Source organism: Astatotilapia calliptera, chromosome 7, assembly GCF_964374335.1.
Source record: "Astatotilapia calliptera chromosome 7, fAstCal68.1, whole genome shotgun sequence".
NCBI lineage: Eukaryota > Metazoa > Chordata > Actinopteri > Cichliformes > Cichlidae > Astatotilapia > Astatotilapia calliptera.
The window spans coordinates 60030751-60054297 of NC_137428.1; the positions used below are offsets into that span (position 1 = coordinate 60030751).

A 23547-nucleotide genomic window follows, 5' to 3' on the forward strand; every position below is an offset into this window, starting at 1 on the left:
AACAGAGATAGTATATGTTACAAGACCTCCATATACATACAAAGTCCTTCTGTTCTGCAGGGAACAGGTGCAACGTGGGAGTGTAGTCATGATATCCTAGGGTGGTGAAGGGGCGTGGGGTTGCTGGTGCAGCTGCCACGTACAGCCTAATGCAATCATTTCTGTGACTGCATGTCTTTTAATTGCTATTTGTTGATGAGGACATTTTTATAGAATCTGTAATGTTAACACTACTGTATGTGCTGTTTTCAAGCTTTCTTTCTAATTACTAAGTCACATTTGTTTGTTTTGCACTCCCCTTTTTGCTGCTGTTAATTGACTCGGGGATCTCAAATATGAATGAGTACTGTCACTGGGAAATGTACTCATTAAATCCCTGCTTCACAAATTGAAAAGCAATGCAAAGCAGACACAGATTTGAGAATAACAAAACAAATTTATTTTCTTTTTTTCTGTAGTGACTGATGGGTTACTTGGGGTGCTAAGCATGGATCAGCATGACTTAATGTTGATGTCAACACACTGCCATGAGAAAGAACAGAGAAAAACAGATGTATTTCAGAGAGGTTCACAGAAGACAGATATAGATCTGCTCCAGTGGACTGACGTCTATGTTATTTTCTTGAAGGGTATCTGCAGATTCAGTAATGACTCCAATCTCTTCTTGTACTTATTTTTGCGTGTTTCAGTAAGTTTTTGCATGTGTTTGCAAAACATGTTCAGTCAATCTTTTCCACAATGCTGACAAGACCTGGATACCTCAACTTAAACACCGTAACAGATACACAAGGGCTGCGGGAACCTGGGATAGAAATTAACTTTAGACAGACTACAGAAACAAAAGTCCTGGTAGGATAAATCAGAGAAGACGGTGCAGCATACACTAATAACAAGGTTTTAAAGAACTGATGAGTTTGATGGATGGGGAGGAAGATAAAAAGAAAGAGAACCTAAGCAAGAAAGGAAAAATCTTCATGAAAGGAACCTTGTACATGGAAACCCATGGTAACAGTGGTAATGACTATCCACATGGAAACAAGCACAAAGAGGGAAATAATTGAAAATGAAAAGAAGTGCCAGTTAACCTTGGCTGTGGTCCATATTAATGCAGAAGGGGCAGGAGCCAAATGAAGGTAGTGAAGGAGTAGAGCAAGGGTAGAGAAGAAGTGGGGGTAGTCTGTAGAGTGACATTAGAGGAGGGGAAGTCTGCCTGGGAGACACACTGCACTTAATCCAGCTGCCTGGGAGGGAAAGACAGATCCTGAGGCAGTTTAGAGGAAGGAGTAGGCAATTTTCAGCCCTTCTATCTGATACAAACTCAGTCCATTTCTAACCACACACACACACAGGCTTTTACTCAAACACACCACACTGTGGCAGGTGGCCTCTGCCCAGATCAGTAGCTGTGGTAGAAACCATCTCAAGTGACTGACAGAGGTTTCAACTGAGGTTTGGAGCCTCCCTGACTGAGCGTGAGCAGAGTTAGGAGCTGGAGCTTTACTTTCTTTCCTAGTGCAGAGAGACCGCACGTCAGGCACGAGGCTCTCCACTCCTCCCCTCTTCTACTCATCCTTTGCTTGGGCTCTCGTCCAGAGAATGACTGGCTCCAGTGGACCCAAGAGGAGGAACACAGACTGAAGACAGAGCACACCAGCTCCAGCTCCAGATCTGCCTGTCTGCCCTCCTACTGGGATAGACTTATACACTGAGGTTTTACAAATTAGCATCTACACCTTTGTGGGATTCATAGATCTGATTTTTCTACCTTCTTTTCATTCATCACATCAGAAAGAGTGGATCTAAGCTGTTCATACAGACAGACAAAAAAAAAAACAGACGGACTGACATATGGACAGAGGACAGTGAGCACTGCGGCGTGAATGTGGCAAGTGGACTTCTCTTCTCCCTGGTTACTAAAACCAAACAAGGATAATACCCAAAGCACTACCCTGTCCACAGAGGTAGTGGGTGGATGCAGCTTTCAGTCGACTCCTATAGGGGAAAGCAGGGGCTATATAGAAGCTGCAGAGATACACTGAGCCAATTCACATTGTTTTGATCATTAGAAAATGGACTGCTACCTCCAAGCAAGCTCTTGTTGGATTGTTATATTAAAGATTGTATCTTACTGAACAGTATTTGCAGAACGCTGCTGAGCAAACACCTGTGGGCAATTTCTTTTTTCCAAAGACCTCGGAGGCTACGTTGAGACTCTGGACTTGCATGGCTTCTAAATAGGCAAATGTAGAATGTTTATGTCAATGATGATGGTAGAGTGCATACGGACTGTGTATCTCTCACTGATGCTGCTGTATATTGCTCTGCTGGGCATGACACACACAGCACACAGCATCAACCCAAGGATACGTCTCTCCAACAAAGGTAAGAAATATCTAATGTGTGTTTCTTTTCATTTATTTTGTCAATAAATATTTATATAGCATGCTTTAAAATGCTTCCTGTGCTTCATTAATATAGAGACAATTTGATTTTTTTGACACTGTCAAAAATTAATCAGCGCACTTTGATTTTTCTGCACAGACTAATAACTGGAAATTGGAAATGAGACAGGTATAATGCAAAATCATTGTCCATACTTAATAGACTTCTGCTCTCTGCCAGTAGTGACTGTAGCATAGTTGATGACTGCACTAAAAATTTAATAGCTAATGTTAGTTTTTATACAGTTTTAAAGCATTATAGTTTCCTGCAGAAAATATGCATAAAGTTATACATAAGCAATGAAATGATGCATCAAATGCTCAGTGAAAAAATAGTGAAGTTAAAAAAAGTGCTATTCTTTGGACGTGAGTTCAGGATGCTGTTAGTTATCATTACCGTGTAATGAGATGTTTATTGAAGATTTATGTTTTAACCTGGCACTGCGCAGCGTTGGCTCAGGGAAGACTTTGGGAAGTGCACCCTTTTTTTCACACAATGTTGATATGTAAGGAGCCTCCTTGTAGTTTGTTTTGGTGCCCCAGCCATGGTGGTTGAGAATCTAAAATGTGGCTTTCTCTCATGCTATACTGGTGGTGTGATGGAAACGTTGTTTATTTCTTTTCTTGGTGCGCGGGAATGTGCGTGCGTGCGTGCACGTGCCAGTTAAAGTGTGTGTGGGAGTTTGCAATGCCCTGGTATGTAGACTGATTTTTGTGTATCTCTTAGACAATAATGAGGGTTTTATCTTTGCAGATAAAACTCTTGAGTAAACACTGGCCTTTTCTCACAGTTTCTTTGATCTCTACAGCAACAGAAGGTGATGATTTCACATAAGCCTGTTAGTCATGGTTGAAAATAGGTGTGGAATTTGGATGGTCAATAACTCAAAAATACGTGTTTGGACTCAGTTATGAAAGCTGACAAGTCTGGTTCATCAGTAAGAGGGTGTGCTGTTTTATGATATGTACTGCACGCGTTATTTTTCTCGTCTTTGCTCATGTGTCAGCAATAGCACAATAACTTACAATGAAAAGTAAGGCAAAGTTCGCACCAAAACAAATGTTAGAAAATCACCACTGATATGCTTAGTCACAAAAAGTAGGTATTAATTATGATTGTTACTTTCGGTTCATTAATTGCCCAAGGGGCGAGCTGAGACACTCACTGACATACCACCTAGCACTCTTTCTTCCTCTCTCTCTCTCGCTACATGCTCTGGCTAGCACAGGGGAGCTTGAAATGGCTGCAGTTGGATCCTATCATTATGGAATGAAAAACATCTAAGTCCTAATTTATGCCTCATGGGCTGTTCTGTCAGTGATTTTTTGCACACACCCTAAACTCACACATATGCATAAACAAAGAGAGACACATGTACCGGAGAAAGAAATTCTGTAAATTCTTCACACACTGACAATTTGAATGCAGTTCAGGAAGATGGAAAGAGATGGATGTGGTTTTACTAACCTATTCCTAGAAGTATGACCATATTATCATAACATTTGGTATCAAAGCAGGTTAGAAAAACTAAATTCTTCTATTTAAGAGAAGGTTTAATAATGGGAAAGAAAATATTATAATATCAATAATGAAATACTTGTATTCTGCTTTTGGTTAGATGGGCCGATCCATGATGTGGGATCAATAGAAAGCTCAATAAATGAACAGGTCAAATTTCCAGAGTTTGTGAGATTGAATTCCTCTGGGCCCATTACCATGTGTTTTAAAGATGGCATTACTGCCATACAGTATGGACCTCTCTGCGCTTTTATGTGAGCCATACTTTGCACGTTTTATGGCAGAATTATTCACTATTTCTTTTTTTGATCTTTTCCCAATGTTCTTTTCGAGACTTCTGTTCCAGTGAAGACCTCTTTAAATGCATTTAATTCACTTTAATCCCACTCATTCTTTCATGTGCTTACACATCCAGTTAACTCCGAGCTGTTACCTAAATCATATGGTGTATCGAGTTACAAACACAGACTCTGTGCTGTTTGACCGTAATCTTCTGCTGCAAAGATTTAAAAGACTTTAAAAATAACATAAAGATGTTAATGCATCTCAGTTGCTTGGGCTTTTGCCCAATAAAACCCCCTAAGTCTTGGACTATAGCACAGAAAGCCCCCATTAGCGAGATATGCTGACCATAAAACAAAAATAAAAAGATACTGTTTGTTTTGAAATTTTCGGCCACAGAGCCATGCAGTTTGGATTTGCATCATTCAAGGTGCTTGGCAGCAGGTTGTTTTTTCAGCTCTCCAGGACTGTGAAGTGAAATGAGCTCTTCCTTTAGGACAGCCATCAATTTTGCTGCTAATGAAGCTGTTGCACAGCTAGCATGTTGACAGGCTGCAGATAGGTGGTCAGACTTAGATGTATTCTGCTGCTTCCTCAGCACTTTCACCATACTTGGCCTAAGCTGCTGAGAGTTTGATGCAGCAGATTTCATAGTTTGCATAGTTCTAATGACCCAGCTGGAAAAAAAAAGTCACACCCAGAAACGTGTGCATTTAATTTATGAACAAATTGGAACAATAAATTGCTTGTTTAGCAAAGCTAAAACATCACTTTCTCCTGCCACATAATAGATACCTACACAGAACAGTAAAAAAAAAGGAAGAAAAATAATGACCATTTTAAAATAATTAAATTGACCAGGAATTTCCTCAGTCGTCTGCCAAGGACACGTTTTCACTAAAGCTGTAAGCATTTAGTAACAAAAATATTTTAATGCAGCGAGTCAATAAAGGGGAAAAAGGTGTTCTGGCAAGGTTAAAATCATACTGCATACCGCTTATATAAATAAACAGATGCACTTTCTTTATTTTGTCCAATTGGAAACTTCAAGAGAAAGAAAGTTTTAAAAAAAACAACAAAAAACAACAACTTGTGAGCTGAATTTCATCATTTACTATTTCTTTCACACGAGTGAGCAAAACATGCTTTTTATTAAAGAAACGTTACAGTGTAGGTATAGATAAGTAAATACACTGGTCGAGAAATACAAAGCTTGTGCTTAGCATTGCCTTTCTTGAGTAGAAACTGTAAAACTGTGTGATTTGAGCAGAGGCAGCAGAGGTGCAAGCATCTGTGAGCACAGGTAGCAATTACTCATGTCCTTTGAAACTATAATTTTAGAGGTGCCACTCCAGACAAGAAAAAGCTTTTTCTGTGTACTTTACAATCTTGAAATGATGAATATGTGGGTGACTTTCATCTGGGGCTAAGATGGAAAACACCAGTGTGACTCTAGATGTGTTTGCCTCAAAAGAAATGGGGATTTTTGCTTCTTGTTTTTTCTACTTACATATAATGTGTTAAGTGAGGAGTCCCATTATGTTTCTTGCCTCTGTGTGTGAAGAGGCCTATAATTAGCATTTACCACACTGCATCGCGGTCACAGCACAAGTCATACTGTAGACCTTAAATCAAACAGCTAGAAAATGAAGGGAATGGTGGCGTAAATCACACCTTTTAGGCTAGCACAGGAAAAGGGATCATCTTTCAGCCTTCTCCAGTCGCCTCTACAATCACCCTTCTCATATTCTCATTTTGTGTGTGTACATCTCACCATCATTTTTTTTCACCCATTGTGTTATGTATGTGTTCTCTGGTTCATTAATGAGATGTCCAGAGGGGAAGGCAGCTGGTGAAACTCTAATATCCTTTCTGACCTTTTTGCAGTGAAGGGAGCATGAAGACTAGGTGAGTTAAGTTTGTAACAGAGAAGCATAGATAGGACAAAAATGGTGCCTCTGTAGAGTCTAAGCTGCAATGATATTACAAGGGAGGAGGATGAAGGATAGCAAAAGTGATGGATTCATTGTGGATATTGTTTGTTGTAGGCTGGTGCATCAAAGAGAGTAAATAACAGGAAAGGTCTCTCTTATTTCACTCTGCCAGCTTTTGGGGGGAAAATAAGAAGAGAGGAGAACTGTAATAAATGGTTTCACACAATATTGATCCAAAGCGTTTTTAATGTCCCCAGCTAATTATATGCAGCTAATTATGTTCAAAAGAGTGAGTGTCCACAGCCATCTGTAAAGCACATTGGATGCTCTGTCATGGTTTGGGGATGCATTTCAGCCAGTGGTGTTGGAGAGCTTAGCAAATTTTTCAACACAACCTTGAAAAAAGTCTTGAAAAACTCCATATACACCACATATCTAGTATGATTCAATAAATCGCTAGTGTGGCTAAAGACTTGTGGACAGTACTGCATTCACCGTGCTGGAATTGACATTGAAATCAGTTTGTACATTCTGGTCCTTTAACATACAGCGCCGATATACATCAAGTTATCCAGTAAGTCCTTCATTTTTATCTCAGAGGCCACATAGCCTACTTCATATATGACTGAAGGAGTAACAGATGGGGACAGGCTTTAATTACATGTCAGTCAAAGACGGCACAGTGATATATTCACAAACCTTGCAAAGAGATGAAGTACGTATGAGGTGTATGTATCTGCTTGCCTTTTGATGTGGTTTTTATCTTTTATCTTATCTTAATTTATAACTTTATTCAGGAAACATACTTGCACTCTTGTCATTACAGAGAAGCACACTCTGTCTCACCCTCCACAGACACACCATGTGGGTTTCATTTTGCTCTGTGACATCATTCCCCCTCACACAAGGGAATATAGAAACACAAGGCTGTATACCGATAATGGCATAACACCACAGTTCTTCTGCTCCTGACCCCACCCCCAGGAGTTCTGCAGTCTCACTCAGGCTTTCAGGAGAACAGACCCCCTTCTCATTTTTTTTTACCCTTTAACAGTTCACTTCAATAATTCTCTTTGTTTCTGTTCCTGCACAAGTCCCATTACTCAGTGTAATACGCGTAAGCTTATTTTGCTGGAAATACGAGCCTGTCTACCTCAAGTTTAGGTTAAATGTGTGCTTAGTCCTTGGCAATATACAAAATTATGATAGATACTTTAATTTGTGTTTTTAAGTTTCCAGGGGAATGTTCTTTTTTTCTCCATGATCTCCTGTGTGCAGTTACCTTGGTTTATGTGGCCATAGATGAAATGCTGCTAAAGTACTGCTGCACACTTGGAGACACACGCATACACATACTGTATCCCCTCATACAGCAAAACAGTATTTCCATACATGGATAAAGAAGAGATGACAAAGTTTATTTTGATTTCATCACATCAAATCTCCTTAAACATCTATCAGCACTCCTCAGACAACCGATGAAAGTGTGCGCCTTGTGGGAGTCCATTTTCTTTGTGTCTGTCATTTGAAGTGGGATCACAGTAGGGCCATGTGTCTCTTTGGCAAAGTTGCTGGTAGAGAAACACCCTCTTCCTCCTTCCAACTACTTAGCTGTTAGCTAAGGAGCTGTCACTGGCTGCAGATGGTGAGAGAGCGAGAGAGAGACAGAGAGAAGTGTGGAGAATTGTGGAAATCCCCCCATTCCTTTATTCAGCCAGTGGGGTGGCATGCACTTATAATAACAGAGGAGAAATCTTTAAACAACTCCTCTGAAACATCCTTCAGTTCATCTGTATAATCAGAAGATCCACTGATTGTATTTTTGTAACTTCAACTGTAATTATAACATTTTTTATATGTGATTATAGGTTTTTAGAACTTGCATTTTTGCATTTCCTTTTTCTTTCTTCAAATGAACATTGCTTACTGTAAAAACATTCCAGTTCAAAAGAGGTGAACACCATATATCTACAATGTAACAAACAAATCTACACAATTAAATGCAAGTTTATTTGCAGTTTTTCTTGTGTGTGTGTGAGAGAGAGAGACTCCTACAGGTCTATCTTAGTGCCTTGTTATGTGCATGTGTCCATATAAATCAGCTGCAACTCATCTTTATTGACATAGACAAGTGAAAAGCAGATCGAAAAATGGGTTTGACTTACACACTGTTTATTCCATCATTTTAAATTGCCCTGTAAGTCAGTCATCTAAGTGAGTAGCTGCAAATTTGACATCACAAGAAAAAAGAAAGAGCTGATTGAAAGCCAGTGTTAGAGGATTGTGCTCAATGCAAGTCCAGCTTAGCACAGAGGGATTAAGGAGATAAAAAATCTGCATGTGAGTGACACAAAAACTGAAAGAATTCCGTGTATGTGTGGTGGGGGCTGTCTGTATGTGTATGTGTGTGGATTAGATAATTACAGGAAGCATGTCTGAGCCTTGGCAGAACACCACTGCCACTCTCCGTCTCTGCCACCTAACCACCAAAGATTTAATTCTACTCAAACAAACTGTCACTTGTCTCCAACGCAGAAATCTTAATAGCAACAAAACATACACAATCACCCATTCCTCTGTGGATACCGAATCCTATTTTAAACAAATAAAACTTTCCACGGAGTGGAGTACTGTTGCCAAGAGTGATCTGCAAAATAGGATAAACACTCTCTCCTCCTATCTTGGAGATCGAGTATCACTAAAAATATACAGCGCCTAGAAAAACAAATCATACAATTACCCCCTGCAGCCCTGGCACGTAGAGGCACCTCAGTATTGTTTTAAATAGTCCAAAGGCTGTTACAGTAATATGATTAAGTAGGTTATTATTTTTTTTCTCTTCTTTCAAAAGGAGTTTGATGTACAGTGTGAAGATGAACTACCATTTTCATGAAAAGTAGGACGAATAAATGTTTTGGGTTTTTTTCACAAATTCTAGCTTGTCTGGTTGGCTTGACCTAAGGTCTCAAAAAGCACCATTAACACACACCAGATCCTCTTTCTTCCTTTACGAGGGCACCTAGCCCAACCGATCATGTGTTAATGAAAGGTTTTTCAGGCCAGTGGAACCCAGAGGAAGTGCATGCCTCTGGAAGTCTGGGACTTAGTTTAAATCCCTCTCCCCCAGTCTTTCATGAAGATTACAGAGAGCAGGTATGGTGGGGCAGCCTGCCAAGCTCAATCTCAGGTGTGCATGTGCATGGGTGGTATTTGTGATGCAAACCGTGTTTGCTGGTGCGTTTATGTTTATATAAAATGACATGCATGTGATGGTCCACTGCCTCCTTTTTAGAATAAGATTTCAAATCACCTAAAGTAAAACTGACAGGGAGTGGCAGCTCATCTAAACTAATGGCTGATAAGGAGCCAGTTCGCTTTCCTGTCTGACAAAACTGCTTCCTCTCAGTACAAGAAACCATAGCCTAGTGCAACTCAAATGACCCTTCTATCATACAAAAGATTACTTCCTGAATCGTTTCAGCTTTTTTGCATTTTCGAGATGTAGCTAAAAAGAGTCATCTTCTAAGAAATCACTTATTTGTCATTTCTTTCAGATTTAGGGATGATAACCACTGTTGAAGTGAGATATAGGTATCACTGAGAAGGAAAGATAACCTTTGCTGTCTGTGATTCTCATGAGGTTGGTATGAATCAAAAACACATGTTGCAATATGACCTTGGCCACTTGAGCAGTTGGACTTTAGGCACAGGTTTCTACAGTTGTTAGAAATCTCTTGAGGAAGGGTGTCTGGCTGAAATTGACTTTCACTACAGTCAAAAAGCTACATACATGTAAAGTATATCTAAATGTGTGCTGTGTTTATTATTGTAATAAATTTATTTGTATTGTCTATATAGAGCTTTGGCAGCTGAACAGGACTTGGGTGTTCCAGAAACATGGAGTGTCACTTCAACCCCAGACCATGCTGCTGGATGAGGGCCACGAGAGGCTTTATGTTGGTGCCAAGAATGCTCTGTTCTCTCTTAGCCTGGACCAGGTTAACACACACCATGCAGAGGTGAGCCTGGTTTCTTTCCTTCCTGTCAGCAACTGCGATATTTAGACCCATAAGTCTATAGACTAGCCAAAATGAATGTAAACGCATGGGTTCAAAATGATGAGCTAAATATGGAAATGAATAAATAAAGAGGACGTTTTTTAAAACTTACTGGAGAGCTACATAACAACAGGCACTGTAAGGTTAAGGGGTGAACACAAAAACAGATAAATTATTTAAAAGTTATAGAGACAAGAGGAGAGTGGGAGAAACAGACAAACCAGCAGGACTGACAAGGCCAAATGCTAATTGGGAACATTTGGAAACAATTCGAGAATGACAGAGGCGGCGATAAGAATGAGACAGGATGCAATTAACACATCTGCCCTTTCTCATTTCTGAATTTCTACATCCTCACCTCACATTGTCTGATGAGATGCGAGCAGAGGAGACAAAGAAGAGAGGAAGTGAAACAACAGCCATTTAACATAACGAGACAGCCTTGCTTCAGGGCCTCATTTTAAAGCAATGTCAATTAAATATGACGTTTGGCACAACTGCAATGCTTAGGCATCAATAAATTGTTTTGTTATAACTTAACTTCTGCTAGTTTTAATTATAATCACAGAATGGCACAATATGACAATATAAAGCTCAGTAAGAAGAGATCAATTGGAAGAACTGAACATGATTTACGGAGACAGACAAATGAATGTATTTTGCGATTAGACTCAGATGACCCATGATGGCAGAATGGAATCCCAGCTGTGATAGGATTTAGAACAGGACCCCTGAAGTCTAGTGGTGGTGAAGATGAAGACTCAGACTTGAATAGTGTTCTGGCTGAAGTGTCTGAGGTGGAGGTGGGGAGGAGGTGGGCTGCGCAAAAGACAGTCTGAAAGGGAGAACGATGGAGAGCACAGATTTAAACTATGGCTGGCTCAAAGCGGGCAGGTGAGAAGATGAATGGTAAATGGCCTGCATTTGTATAGCACTTTACTCAGTCCCTAAGGACCCCAAAGCACTTCACACTACATTCAGTCATTCACCCATTGGCAATGGCACACTACATTGTAGCCACAGCAGCCCTGGGGCGCACTGACAGAGGCAAGGCTGCCAGACACTGGCGCCACCGGGCCCTCTGACCGCCACCAGTAGGCAAACATGGGGTTAGTATCTTGCCCAAGAACATTTGGCATGCAGCCAGGAGGCAGCCTGGGATCGAACCACCAACCTTCTGATTAGTGGCTGACCTGCTCTGCCACCTGAGCTACAGCCACCCTATGGACTAGAGTAACGATGTCAGTTGTAAGACTGGCAGTGTGGGAAAACGGTAGACAGGTAAAAAGAAAAGCAGCCGAACACCCAGCAAAGCAGACACATGAGTGATTACAGCTTCCTTATTCCTTCCTTATTGAACTTACACATAAGCTTCATAAAGTTTAAACATGCAGTGGATCATCACAAATGCTTAATCAACAAATGAATATAAATAGCACTTGAATAGTTGTTTCAAAACTTCTCCTCCCACCTTGGTTTGTATATTCAAGCCATGTGTCATGCCTCTTTTTTACAATGAGGGTGAAAACATTTCTACAGAGAGTACACCTTTTCATCTTTGATTTTTTTCCCTTCTAGCAAGATTGCTCTCTGCTCTGGACTCCAGATGCATTTTAGGAATTAAGACATCTTTCAGCGTGGTGTGCTGAAATTGATTTCAGTCTCAGACAGGTGGACGGTCAACAAAGGAGATGAAAAAAGCGTATTAAGTAACAACAAAGACTCGGTTCCAGTCTTGCTGGCGGAGCTATGAGCAGGGATGGTGAACAGGTGTATCCCTTTCACCCGCAATGTATGACAGAGTCTTGACGTTAAATATATAAATCATGGTAAAAGCAGGAGAGAAGTCACTGGTTATGATATATGATCAAGTGCATGATCAAAGTTTCGACTCTTCATGAATTCTAGGCGTAATAATGAAAAAGAAAGATATTTTTTGACATTCTTACCACATTTCTCTTACAGTCTCCTAAAATTAAAAGCATATATATATATATATATATATATATATATATATATATATATATATATATATATAGATATATATATATATATATATATTGTCATGGAAACAGTTATGCTCATGAAGACATCATAAAATATAGTGGGGGGTTATTACAAAACAATGGACATATGTTGCAGATGTACCACATGCAGGGTTTAATTGCAAAGTGGTTTAAAATGATAGTTTTGAAGCATGAAATGCTTGCTTTTCCAACTCCTCTTTCACGATTGATCTTCCTTGCTTTCTTCTTTTCTTATATGTCATGTGGGAGGGACTAAGATGAGGGTAGAGAGAGAAGAAGCAAATTTAAGATGTGCAAACCGAGAAATGAGAAAACGGGAGAGAAACTGAAGACACAGGGAAAAAGAACACACTCAGATACATCAATCATTGACAGAAGACAGGAAAAGACACATCAGTGGCCATAACAATTCTTTTGTGTGATATTTAAAGAGTGTAAAGAGTAAATGTGGAGGGACAATTGTGCTGTGTTTCAGATCCAGTGGGCCAGTACAGACTATCAGGTGGAGGAATGTCTCATGAAAGGGAGGGAAAAGGTAAGGCTTCTGCAATAAAATATGACTGAATATACAGATGGTTATGTTCTTTGCTATAACTTGTTGTTATTATTATTGTTAACAGTAAGCACTAATGACCAGCTGAATATTTATTGGCCTGATATGTATATGATTATGAACCTGAACATGCTTTATCAATATTATTAATGATCCAGAAACACCCTGGCATGTTTCCATTGCCCATTTTTCACTGTTTGGTCCCAGTGTAAAAGAACAACTCCCTACCGACTTTACCTTCATCCTTGTAATTCCTCCAACAGCAAGAGTGTGCAAACTACATAAAGGTCTTACAACAGTACAACCAGACCCATCTGTTGGCCTGTGGAACAGGAGCCTTCAACCCTATCTGTGCTGCGGTCAGAGTTGGGCATACATGGCAGGTGAGCCCAGAAGAAAGAACCATACAATGCCATACCATACCACTAGGGCTGACTAAAGTGCTGTACAATCACACCAAACATAAAAGACAAACTCAGGTCAAACGGTAAAAGATACAGAAAAAACAACAAAAAAACAACAACAATCACTTTAGGAACCAAAAGTTTAAAAAACTTAATTTCAGACACTTCAAGGTCAAACAGAATTGTGAATTATGATCTTTAGTTCTGTTACATCATTCTAATTATTCACTTTCAATATTTATACTAAAAAAAGATGTTGGATTGGTTAATGGTGGATTTCACAACGAGGTACTGGCATCAAAATGAGCAACTAATCCCAGGTTCTTTACTCTTAATCCTACCCCTTATGATGGATATGAACATGAAGTGTTTTAATAAAGTTTCAGCCCTGGGTCTGCTCTGCTGTAAAAACACTGCACATGCTGCTGTAGATGTAAAGCTTTGGTTTTGGAGAGCATAAGGCTTTGTGCATGTGAGCGTCCATGTGGACACTCTCTGCTTATAAATTTAGTGAGCAGAAGGAATAAGGTTTCCGCCCTGCATTCCAGCACTTGTCCAGTAGGTCAACCAAGCCAGGGATAGCTTCCAGGCAGGAACCACACTCAGTCATCACTCAGGTCATTGGAATGCTCATAGCTGAGCACACAACTCAGATATGGCTGATTTATGTAAGCACAGAAAACTTACATGCCAAATTGCCTCCCGAAATCATACATGTAGTACTTGAGATTGTATTCAGTCTTTAGTTACCTTTAATTTTGATCTTATTAATGTATACACTAGGAAAACCAAGATTAATAGATACTATTGAAATCGATTATGCCAACCAATGGCCAATCAACGTAATATCAGGTGGCTTAGATGTTTCAATAAAAGCACAAATCACATACCAAAGTACAGACTGGAAGTAATATTGATTAGATGTATTTTTGCTCTTTTCCATTTAGTTTTGATAGGCCACTTCTTATGATGAATGAGTTTAACCCCAGAACTGGCTTCTGTTACAGTCATGCGTAGGGGGGTAGTCACCTCACAGCAGGGTTCTGTGGCTGCACATAAATCACTGCAGTATATGACATCTCCCCTGGACTGCCATTGACTGTTAAAATCACTGGTGGCCCACAGCATGTGAGCTGTGGTTCTATAGGGAGTTCAGATCTGTATTTGTAAGCATGTGTGGGTCTGTTTGTGTGTGCATACTTCAGCTGTTAGCATCTGAACGGTAAAAGTGGTGATCTCATTATGAAATAAGAGTAGAGAATAGCTGGTTATACCCATCCAGACAAAAGTCCTCCATTTGGTCATCCATCACTTGTTGTCTCATCTATCTTCCTCCCTCATTCTAATCCATCATTTTCTGATCTTTCCTTTCTGCAGTTCTTTTCGATTTATTCCTCTACACATCAGCTTAAGGGATTTGCTTAGGTGCTGTCAAAGCCTTTGCGCAGGAGTAACTCTTTAGTGTGTGTTTGTGGCCCTGTTTTGTGAATCCCTGTGAAAATAACTACACATATATCAAAGTGTTTGCATGTTTTCCTCAGGACAGGCTGTTTGCTCTTGAAGAAGAGAGCATTACAAGTGGCAGAGGACGAAGTCCATATGACCCCAACAGTTCCTGCACATCAGCGTTATCCAGTAAGAACTGCTCAACTTACCACTCAACACCTCCCCATCTGAGGTTAAAAGATAAAGGCTCAGTTGTGAAATGACCATGTTTTCATTTTAGTTCCATGGTAAAGCATGTAAATCTCCTCTGGCCAGTAAACACTGCCACCTTGTGGTCTTTTTATTTAATTTATTTTAATAAATAATTATACTTTGTATAGTTTTAATCACATTAAAAGAAACTGCTGTTATTTTTTTAATAGCACTGTTGTTACTTTGTGTCTGTCCATGTGTACATTAGGAGGAGAGCTTTATATTGGCCTCTACACTGACTACTGGGAGAACGATGGTGCTTTGTGTCGACTTAACAACCAGACCTACACACGCACAGAAAGAAACGACAGATCCCAGCTAAATGGTTGGTGTACATTACAGGATTGTAATAACATGTCCTTATTAATGCGAAGGGCAAATATGTCCATATGGCGTGGCAGTGCAAACTGTGACCTCCTACTCGTGTCGAATGTGACGTTAACTATCTGGCACACATGTTTCTTCTCAAACATAGCTTCAAGGCTTATAATCATGTTAAAAAAGATGCTCATGATTTACACTACATAATTAAAGTCAATATACACTGATTAGCCACAACATCAAAACCAGCTGCCTGGGTGTCCTGTGGTTTTGGCTCATGAGCATTTGCAGCAAATGCACTGGGTCCACTAGTTTGTGTGGTAGGGCCTCTTGATCTGACTTGCGCCGGCATGTGCCACAGGTACTCAATCTCAGTTGGACCTCCAGAGTTTAGGGGCATGCACTCTTTGTTGTATTGTTAGACACTTTTGCTGGGGAGGTGCACTGAAGTCATTTTTATGGTGTGGGAGGGGTTTTATTGTTGTGGCTGATCAGTGTAACTGTGCTAATTAGTACTAGCTTTGAGATTTTTTCATATTTATTATATGTTTTCTTAATAAATCATATATTCACATTTATTTTCCTAAAAAAATGTTCATATAACACTTTTTTTTTATGTTTCATTGTATGCAACTAATTCTTCTTCCTACAGAACCCAAATTTGTTGGGTCTGCAGTTATACCTGACAATGATGACAGAGGTGATGATAAAGTTTACTTCTTCTTCACTGAGCGAGAGATGGATGCCGAAGGTGTGACCAAGGCCGTTTATTCCCGTATTGGACGGGTCTGTGCGGTGAGAACACTACAGAAACAAAATCCAACCAAAATGTTTATACTGACCGTGACATTAAAACCTATACATGCCTTTATCTCTCAGAATGACCAAGGAGGACAGAGGATGCTGGTGAACAGATGGACCTCCTTCCTGAAAACTCGTCTGATCTGCTCTGTGGCTGGACCCAATGGCATCGATACGCATTTTGATGAGCTCGGTAAAGAAACAACAAAGCCTTACAAGCCACGTTATCTAATGATTGCTTTTTTCTTCTTCTTCTTTTTATATCGCACCCATCCACATTTACAAGTTTCAGATGTTCATCACATCTTGTGTCAATGTCTCATTCATTACTGCTGCCTTTGCCACACAAACCATCCCATTTAGAGGGAAAAATGTGATTAATGAGACATCATGAGAATAAATGAACAACTCCCACTGCTTTACTGGAGATGTCAAAGATGCATTAAAGGCACATCTAACCATCTGCATGAAAAAAAAACCTTTCTCTAAAACTTTGAACTAAATTTTAATGCCAGCATGCTAACATACTCAGAATGGCAATGATAAGAGACAAAAAAATGTCAGCTTCATGTGTGCTCAACAATATACACACTAAATCTAAATGATACATTTTGTGTTTCAGAGGACGTGTTTGTGCTCAACAACAAGGATGAGAAAAACCCAGAAGTCTTTTGCCTCTTTAGCACAACAAGGTGAGAAATGAGATGTCAGCATTTCATTAAAGAATTTCGCTCTCTATCAAATTTACTGATGAACCCTTTCTTTGTAGTACGGTGTTTAAAGGTTATGCAGTCTGTGTCTATCACATGGATGACATCAGAGCAGCCTTCAATGGGCCTTTCGCCTTCAGAGAGAGACCTGAGCATCACTGGACACCTTATGAGGACAGAGTCCCCTATCCTCGACCTGGATCTGTGAGACCCAAATTTGAAATAAATCACGTTTATGTGATTTAATTAACAGTTTCACCAGCATTGTTTATCGAGGGCACTCTCCTATTCTCACATCCAGTCTGTGTTCAGAGCGGATGTCCTTTAAAATACAGAGTGCTGAAAGAATGCAGAGCAGTGTCAGTGAATGTCAGCACTGTTGTGGCTACCTTAGCAGGTCATGCCAGGGCAGTTTGAGCATGACTAATGCGTGTCAGCTTTTTTCTTTTCAACTTATGCAGTGAGGAAGCAATAAATAGTCTTTGCTTATCTTTGTCCCATCCTCTTCTCTATTTGCTTACATCACAGTGTGCCAGTAAAGTGAACGGTGGTGGCTTCTCCAGCTCTAAGGAGTTCCCTGATGAGGTCCTGCGTTTTTTGCGTTCTCACCCAGTGATGTATAATCCAGTCCTTCCGCAACATCATAGACCAGTCCTATTACAGACAGAACCAGGCAGAAGAAAGTTGACCCAGATTGCAGTTGACAGAGTCCAAGCCCAAGATGGACACTACCACGTTCTTTACATTGGAACAGGTATAGGCACTGTACTGGACTGCATAAATCCATGCAAAACGTGCAAGTAATGAGTATTTCATCAAAAAAGACACCAAAGAAATTTAATAGGTGTTCTGTAAAAACAAATACAAAGTCATTGCATAAATAGTTTTAAAACAACATTTTCTTACCATTTCACACATAACTTGTTTGTTTGCTTTTGTTTGCAGAAGTATAATGTTTATCTCTCCTTCTGTTAGATGACTCAGTGGTGTTGAAATTTATCACCATCTACAACAAAGACACAGATACTATGGAGGAGGTGCTGCTGGAAGAGCTAGAAGTTTTCAGGGTACCATATTTTTTTGCTCCAGAATGTGAAAGCAAAGTAGACTTTGTTCCCAAGTGAATTCTGCATTATAATACGTCCACACCAAAATTCAGTTGCTGCAGCGACACCACGAGAGGATAATGATTTGCTGATTTTCTTGCTTTCGATCATCAGAAGAGTACAAGTGTGATTGTTCAACCTGACAGCTGAGAGATCTTCATTATAACATGAATACATTAGCTCTTCTCTACTAAGATCAGTTACATCTGAAAATTACTCAACAAGAAGTGGTTGCTGCTGTTTTCATTAAGAGCTGATTTGGTATGGACAGAAGAATGACAAGAGGCTTTCAGCTATGGTTTTTAATAGCATACAATGAACCAACCACTTATTCAGCTTTATTCTTAAATAACAGTAAAGTTTTTCCCTTTTTTGCAGGTAAAAACACCAGTGACAGAGATCCTAATATCACCTAAAAGGGTAAGACAATAATCTGAATAGTTATTTGTGTTACTAATGCAGTTCTGCAGTTCTCCTGTTTAGCCACAAGATGATAACATTGTGACAGTATGCATAACACTGTATTGACATGATCTGCATGATTGCCTGTGCGTTGTTAAGTAGATCTGAGGAAAAGACATAATGTATATACAAAGTCTCATTTTAATTAGCCTGCAAATCAATTCTAATGGACCACATTTTTTTGGTTCACAGCAACAGCTGTATGTTGGGTCAGAAGAGGGTTTGGCTCAGGTCAGACTGCATCAGTGTGACCTCTATGGTTCAGAATGTGCTGACTGTTGTCTGGCCAGAGATCCCTACTGTGCCTGGGATGGTATCACCTGCTCCAGATACTACCCTGCTGGAGTCTACCCCAGCAGGAGGTAACAGCATATATACACAGCCTTCAGTACAGGAGTCATTTTCTTTTTATCGCAAATGTCTGCAAGAGCTATCATCTGTTTGCACCTTTAATAGTAGACACCCCCTCGGGTTCCATTTCAGGATCTTGCACTGAAAGTCACAATGCTGTGAAGCTGGTTTCCCAAGTCATTATCACAGACACTGAGAGACATGCCAGCCAGATGTTATGTAATGCCAATCAGTATGCACTTGATCACCCTCTTCCTCTTTCCATCTTTCCTGCTCTCTTTTCCCCACGCTCACGTTCTCTCTGTCTTTCTTTTCACCCATCGCTTGCACTTTCATCACATGTTCAAAATTACTCTCTTTTTGCTTCTCTCTCACTTTTTAGCCGACGATTCAGGCGGCAGGATGTGCGCCATGGCAACGCTGTCCAGCTGTGCAATGGGCTGCAAATTGATGGTTAGTGTATAAAAGAACTGTGGGATGTGCATGTTTGTGTGGGTGTGCATGGCCACTTGCCTGTATTTACTAGAATATTAAAAATGTTGTCAGACAAATATGGTTACATGTTGCAAAAACCGTTTTTAAAAAAAACTATGTGATTGGTGCACTTGTGCTATAGCAAAAGAACAATGAACAATTCAATGTACATTTACCAACTAATGAAAGGTCAAAGCAGCTCAATGTCATTTTTCTTGCCTCACTATGTTTTATGATGTGTGCGTATTGGTGTGTAGATGAAAAATGGCACAGAGCTAAAGACAGGCTGGTGTACGGGGTGGAGAGCAATAGCACTTTATTGGAATGTGTCCCGCGATCACTTCAAGCCAAGGTCCTTTGGTTCTTCCAGAAAGGAGGGGAGAACCATCAGGTAAGTCTGATGCATGTTTAAAATACAACGAACATACTTGTATTAAGTATGTTATTGTGATAAACAAGTTGTCACATTTACTTAGATGACAAGGTCCATAGATTGTTACAGATTTAAATGCGTATATCTTACATTCCATCTAATTCAGTAGTGTAGAGAAAGTCAGAAAGGTTATATTCCTAAAAATCTTTTTAAAAAAGTCACTGAGTTAGGCATATTATTAAAATACTAACATTCTGTCAACCTAATTCATAAAATGACATCAGTGGCATAAAAAGTTGTTTTATCTCTTGCTTCATGTAGGTTCAAGGTGATGAACGAGTTGTTGTGACCTCACATGGGCTGCTGTTCTTACGTGTAAGAGGTTCAGATGCTGGTGTGTACGTATGTCAGACGGTGGAACACGGATATGTGCACACATTGCTACGTATCACTCTACATGTGCTCAGAGGAGAGAAGGTGGAATCAGCAATCCACATGGTCAATGATGGAGATGGGGCAAAAGCAGCGGCTTTGTGTCACTCTTCCATGGGTCCCCCACCACGCCCCAGCATCAGCCCCAAATCTCTGGCACCATCCCTGGCATCAGGCTCCCACTCCAGGCTGTGGTACAAGGAATTCCTCCAGCTGATTGGCTATGGGGATGCTCAAAAAGTGGAAGAGTACTGTGAGAGAGTGTGGTGCTCTGATAAGAAACGTAAAAAGACTAAAAAAAAGTATGTTCCTCTGGCTGGTGAGAAGAGAGTGAAAGGAAAGGGAGGGGAGAACTCCCACAGAGCTCCCAGGCACACCTTGGACACCTGAGGAGAGCAGAGACTCACTGCACATACATACATGCACTCATACACAGTCTAAAGGTCAGACTCGCTCAGTGTTTGCACCATGTAAAAGGTTTTCACTTTGCTTTCGACAAGAGCAGTACAAAAAAAAAGAGAGAAAAAGAACAGTAGCAAGCTGCCTCGCTGTTGTAGCTACATTCATTACTGAGTAGTTTGACTGTGTTGTTTCCTCTTGTTTAAAAAACACTGCCTTTTTTTTTTTGTCGTATAAACTTATTTTTGGCGCCAATCAACATTACAAACTTAAGTGTCAGTATGGAGAAAGTGACCTGGAAGCATATGGACAACAGCAACATTGCTTCAAATCTGAAGAGACATGTGTTAATATCCGCTCCCTTGGATTGATCCAGCCTACCCCATCCCAGCTGTCAATTGAAGTGCACACAGAGGCTGCTTTACTTCTAATACAACGGTAAAATCCAGCAAACTCTTACGGCACCTACAGTGCCATGAGAGGGAACAACTGCCTTTTTACCTTATTTGTTACTACGGTAACTTATTTTCGTTTTGTTTTTTTTCTCTGAGTACTTTAGCTTTTTAGGTGTCATTAACTGGAGAATATGTTGTTTTTGAACAATGAAAAATAATTTGAGCATTATAATATTGCTATTTTGATTAGACTGCAGTCATGGCTTTGGGGTGTGTAGTTACAATGACCACAATACAAGGCGTGTTGTGATGCCACTGTTATTGATATTTGAGGCATGTTTCTGTTACAGTTGCACCCTTGATGAAAATAATTATTATCTAAGCACTTCTAAAAGTTTATACATTGGATGAAATGTGATCTTAGTAGTGGATCTCATTGTTGCTCTGTGTCTGCATTTATTATGTGTCTACTATTGTGATCAAATGTACCAACAGTATTGTGTGTATTGTATACTGTATTTATCTAAAATTCAGGGTGGTCCTTATGTGCATATCTGATAATTATAACTGTGTATTCCAAAAATGATTTATCCTTCTCCGCTTCCTGACCTGTTCGCCTTCTGTTTTCTCTCGTACTGTTTCTCTTTCCTCCTTTTGACACTCTTTAAAGCCACGTTATGATTTTGTTTCTCATGAGTGATGCTGTAGATGGGCTTTACCACAAACAGTAATGTACATCACCAAATTTCTCTGTGAAGAAAAACACCAAATAAATGATAGGGTCACTAGCCAAGCATATCATTAGCAAAACTGATGAGTCGGTATGTATATTCAATTTATCCTGGAATGACAAGAAAAGAAATGATCTTACAGTGAAGTATACACTGTAGTCGTTTGGTAATTACTCCAGAGGACCATATTTCTTCTTTATTATTTATTTCTTTTCTTTTTTACATTGTTTTGATCTTTATGGTATGTGATTAAAAAAAAAATCCACTTTTCTATGTCAGGCCTTAATGTCACTTATCATTCACCTTGAGTATTCTTGATAAAATGTTGTGTCTGCTATACCCCCTATAAATTCTTGTCATTAAAAAAAGATGGACCATCCTTCCCTGGTGTCACCTCTGTGGTTAAGCAATCAATAATGGCAACGCATACTCCAAGTGTGTGTAACAGCATACACACACAAACAGATGGAGAAAGTGGTTATGCAGTAGTAGTGATTAAAAAGACAAAATATATATATATATATATATATATATATATATATATATATATATATATATATATATATATATATATATATAATTTTATAATAATCTACTATAATATAATATATGTTTATATTTATTTTACCTCTATTATTTCTCAGCAAATAGAACTTCTTTGTTTTAATATCAACATTAAAACAACTGAAATGATCACAGCAAGATTTTCCTATATTTTATTAAAAAGAAAGCACACCAAATGTACCGACAGTATTATGTGTATTGTATGCTGTATGTATATTGTATACTATTGTATGGTAGCACACCATCTGTCAGTTCTAAGGTTTTACATATCAGGGCATCATAAAAATCACCTGGTCCATAGCAGCATAGTAGGTCTTAAAATTTGGTAAGCAACACATGGCATATTACACTGTGCAATTATTTAATAAAAATTAAGCCAACATGCAGAAGAAGTGTGTGAAAAATTAGTACACCCTTACTGCTTCCGTAAAAATTGAGAGTAAGTAGCAGCCTGGTGCTTATGATCAAATGCACTTGATTGTCCTTAAGTGTGGGCACCTCTAGGAAAGCAGTTCTGACAGTTTGTTGGTCTGGAGCTTTTAGATTTACAAACATAATCAAAAGAAGGAAAGGGAATGGAAAGCAATGACCTTAAAGGAGCAACTATTGCCTCTGATCAATCTGGGAAGGGCTATGAGACCATTTCCAAGCTATCTGAAGTCCATCATTCTACAGTGAGAAAGACTGTTCACTAGCGGAAAACATTCAAGACGGGTGTCAATCTTCCCAGAGTGGACATCCCAGCAAATTCATCAGAAAGCAAGACTGAGGATGCTCAGAGAAACTGCAAAAAAGAACTACATGTCAGACTCTGTAAGCAGCAATCAAAATATCAAACGTTAAAGTTCAGAAAAGTGCCATTTGCACTGGACAACTATGGCTTGTTTTGAAGTTTTGCCAAGAGAAGGTTGCTTCCCGATTAAAAGAAGGTGGTAGCATAGTTCAGGTTTGCCGAGCTGCACCTGAAGAAAGTACAAAACTTCTGGAACTTGATGTCCTTAAGACCAAAGTGGAGATGGCTGGCCATGAACCACAGCCCCACTTTTTTTTCTTTTCTTTTTTTTGCATTTATATTATAGTCAGTGTTGGGAAGGTTACTTTTAAAATATATTGCACTATGGATTACAGAATACATGACCCAAAATGTATTTTGTAACGTATTCCGTTACATATTCCAAAGTAACTGTATTCTGAATACCACCTTTTTAAACGGTAACTGTAACAGAATACAGTTACTCATATTTTGTATTTTAAATACGTAACGGCGGTACATGTATTCCGTTACCCCCCAACACTGATTATAGTGCAGTATGTATTTACCTGTATAAAATGTCACCGTCACCGAAAAATACATCTAGGGCAACCAATAACATCTGTTCAGGGTTCTTTTTATTCTCCAGAGTGAAATACATACTGGGACATCAGACTCATTCACATTCCGCCTGGGTCTACCTGAGTCAGTGGGGTGCTGAAGGCATTTCAGAATGGAATTCATGCTGCTGATTTATTCCA

The 23547-nt window shown here is 39.5% G+C and overlaps 1 protein-coding gene across 1 annotated transcript; it reads left to right on the forward strand.

The window, feature by feature from the left end:
- The first annotated feature begins 1647 nt into the window (after window positions 1–1647).
- Window positions 1648–21850, forward strand: sema3e (sema domain, immunoglobulin domain (Ig), short basic domain, secreted, (semaphorin) 3E). The gene is made up of 17 exons (XM_026176100.2): window positions 1648–2382; window positions 10035–10195; window positions 12737–12796; window positions 13078–13197; window positions 14760–14853; window positions 15125–15241; window positions 15890–16032; window positions 16117–16231; window positions 16661–16730; window positions 16808–16952; window positions 17277–17502; window positions 17724–17815; window positions 18233–18274; window positions 18509–18678; window positions 19050–19120; window positions 19399–19532; window positions 19836–21850. The coding sequence occupies exons 1-17, from the start codon at window positions 2250–2252 to the stop codon at window positions 20334–20336; spliced, it is 2394 nt and encodes a 797-aa protein (XP_026031885.2). The 5' UTR covers window positions 1648–2249; the 3' UTR covers window positions 20337–21850.
- Window positions 21851–23547: the final 1697 nt, after the last annotated feature.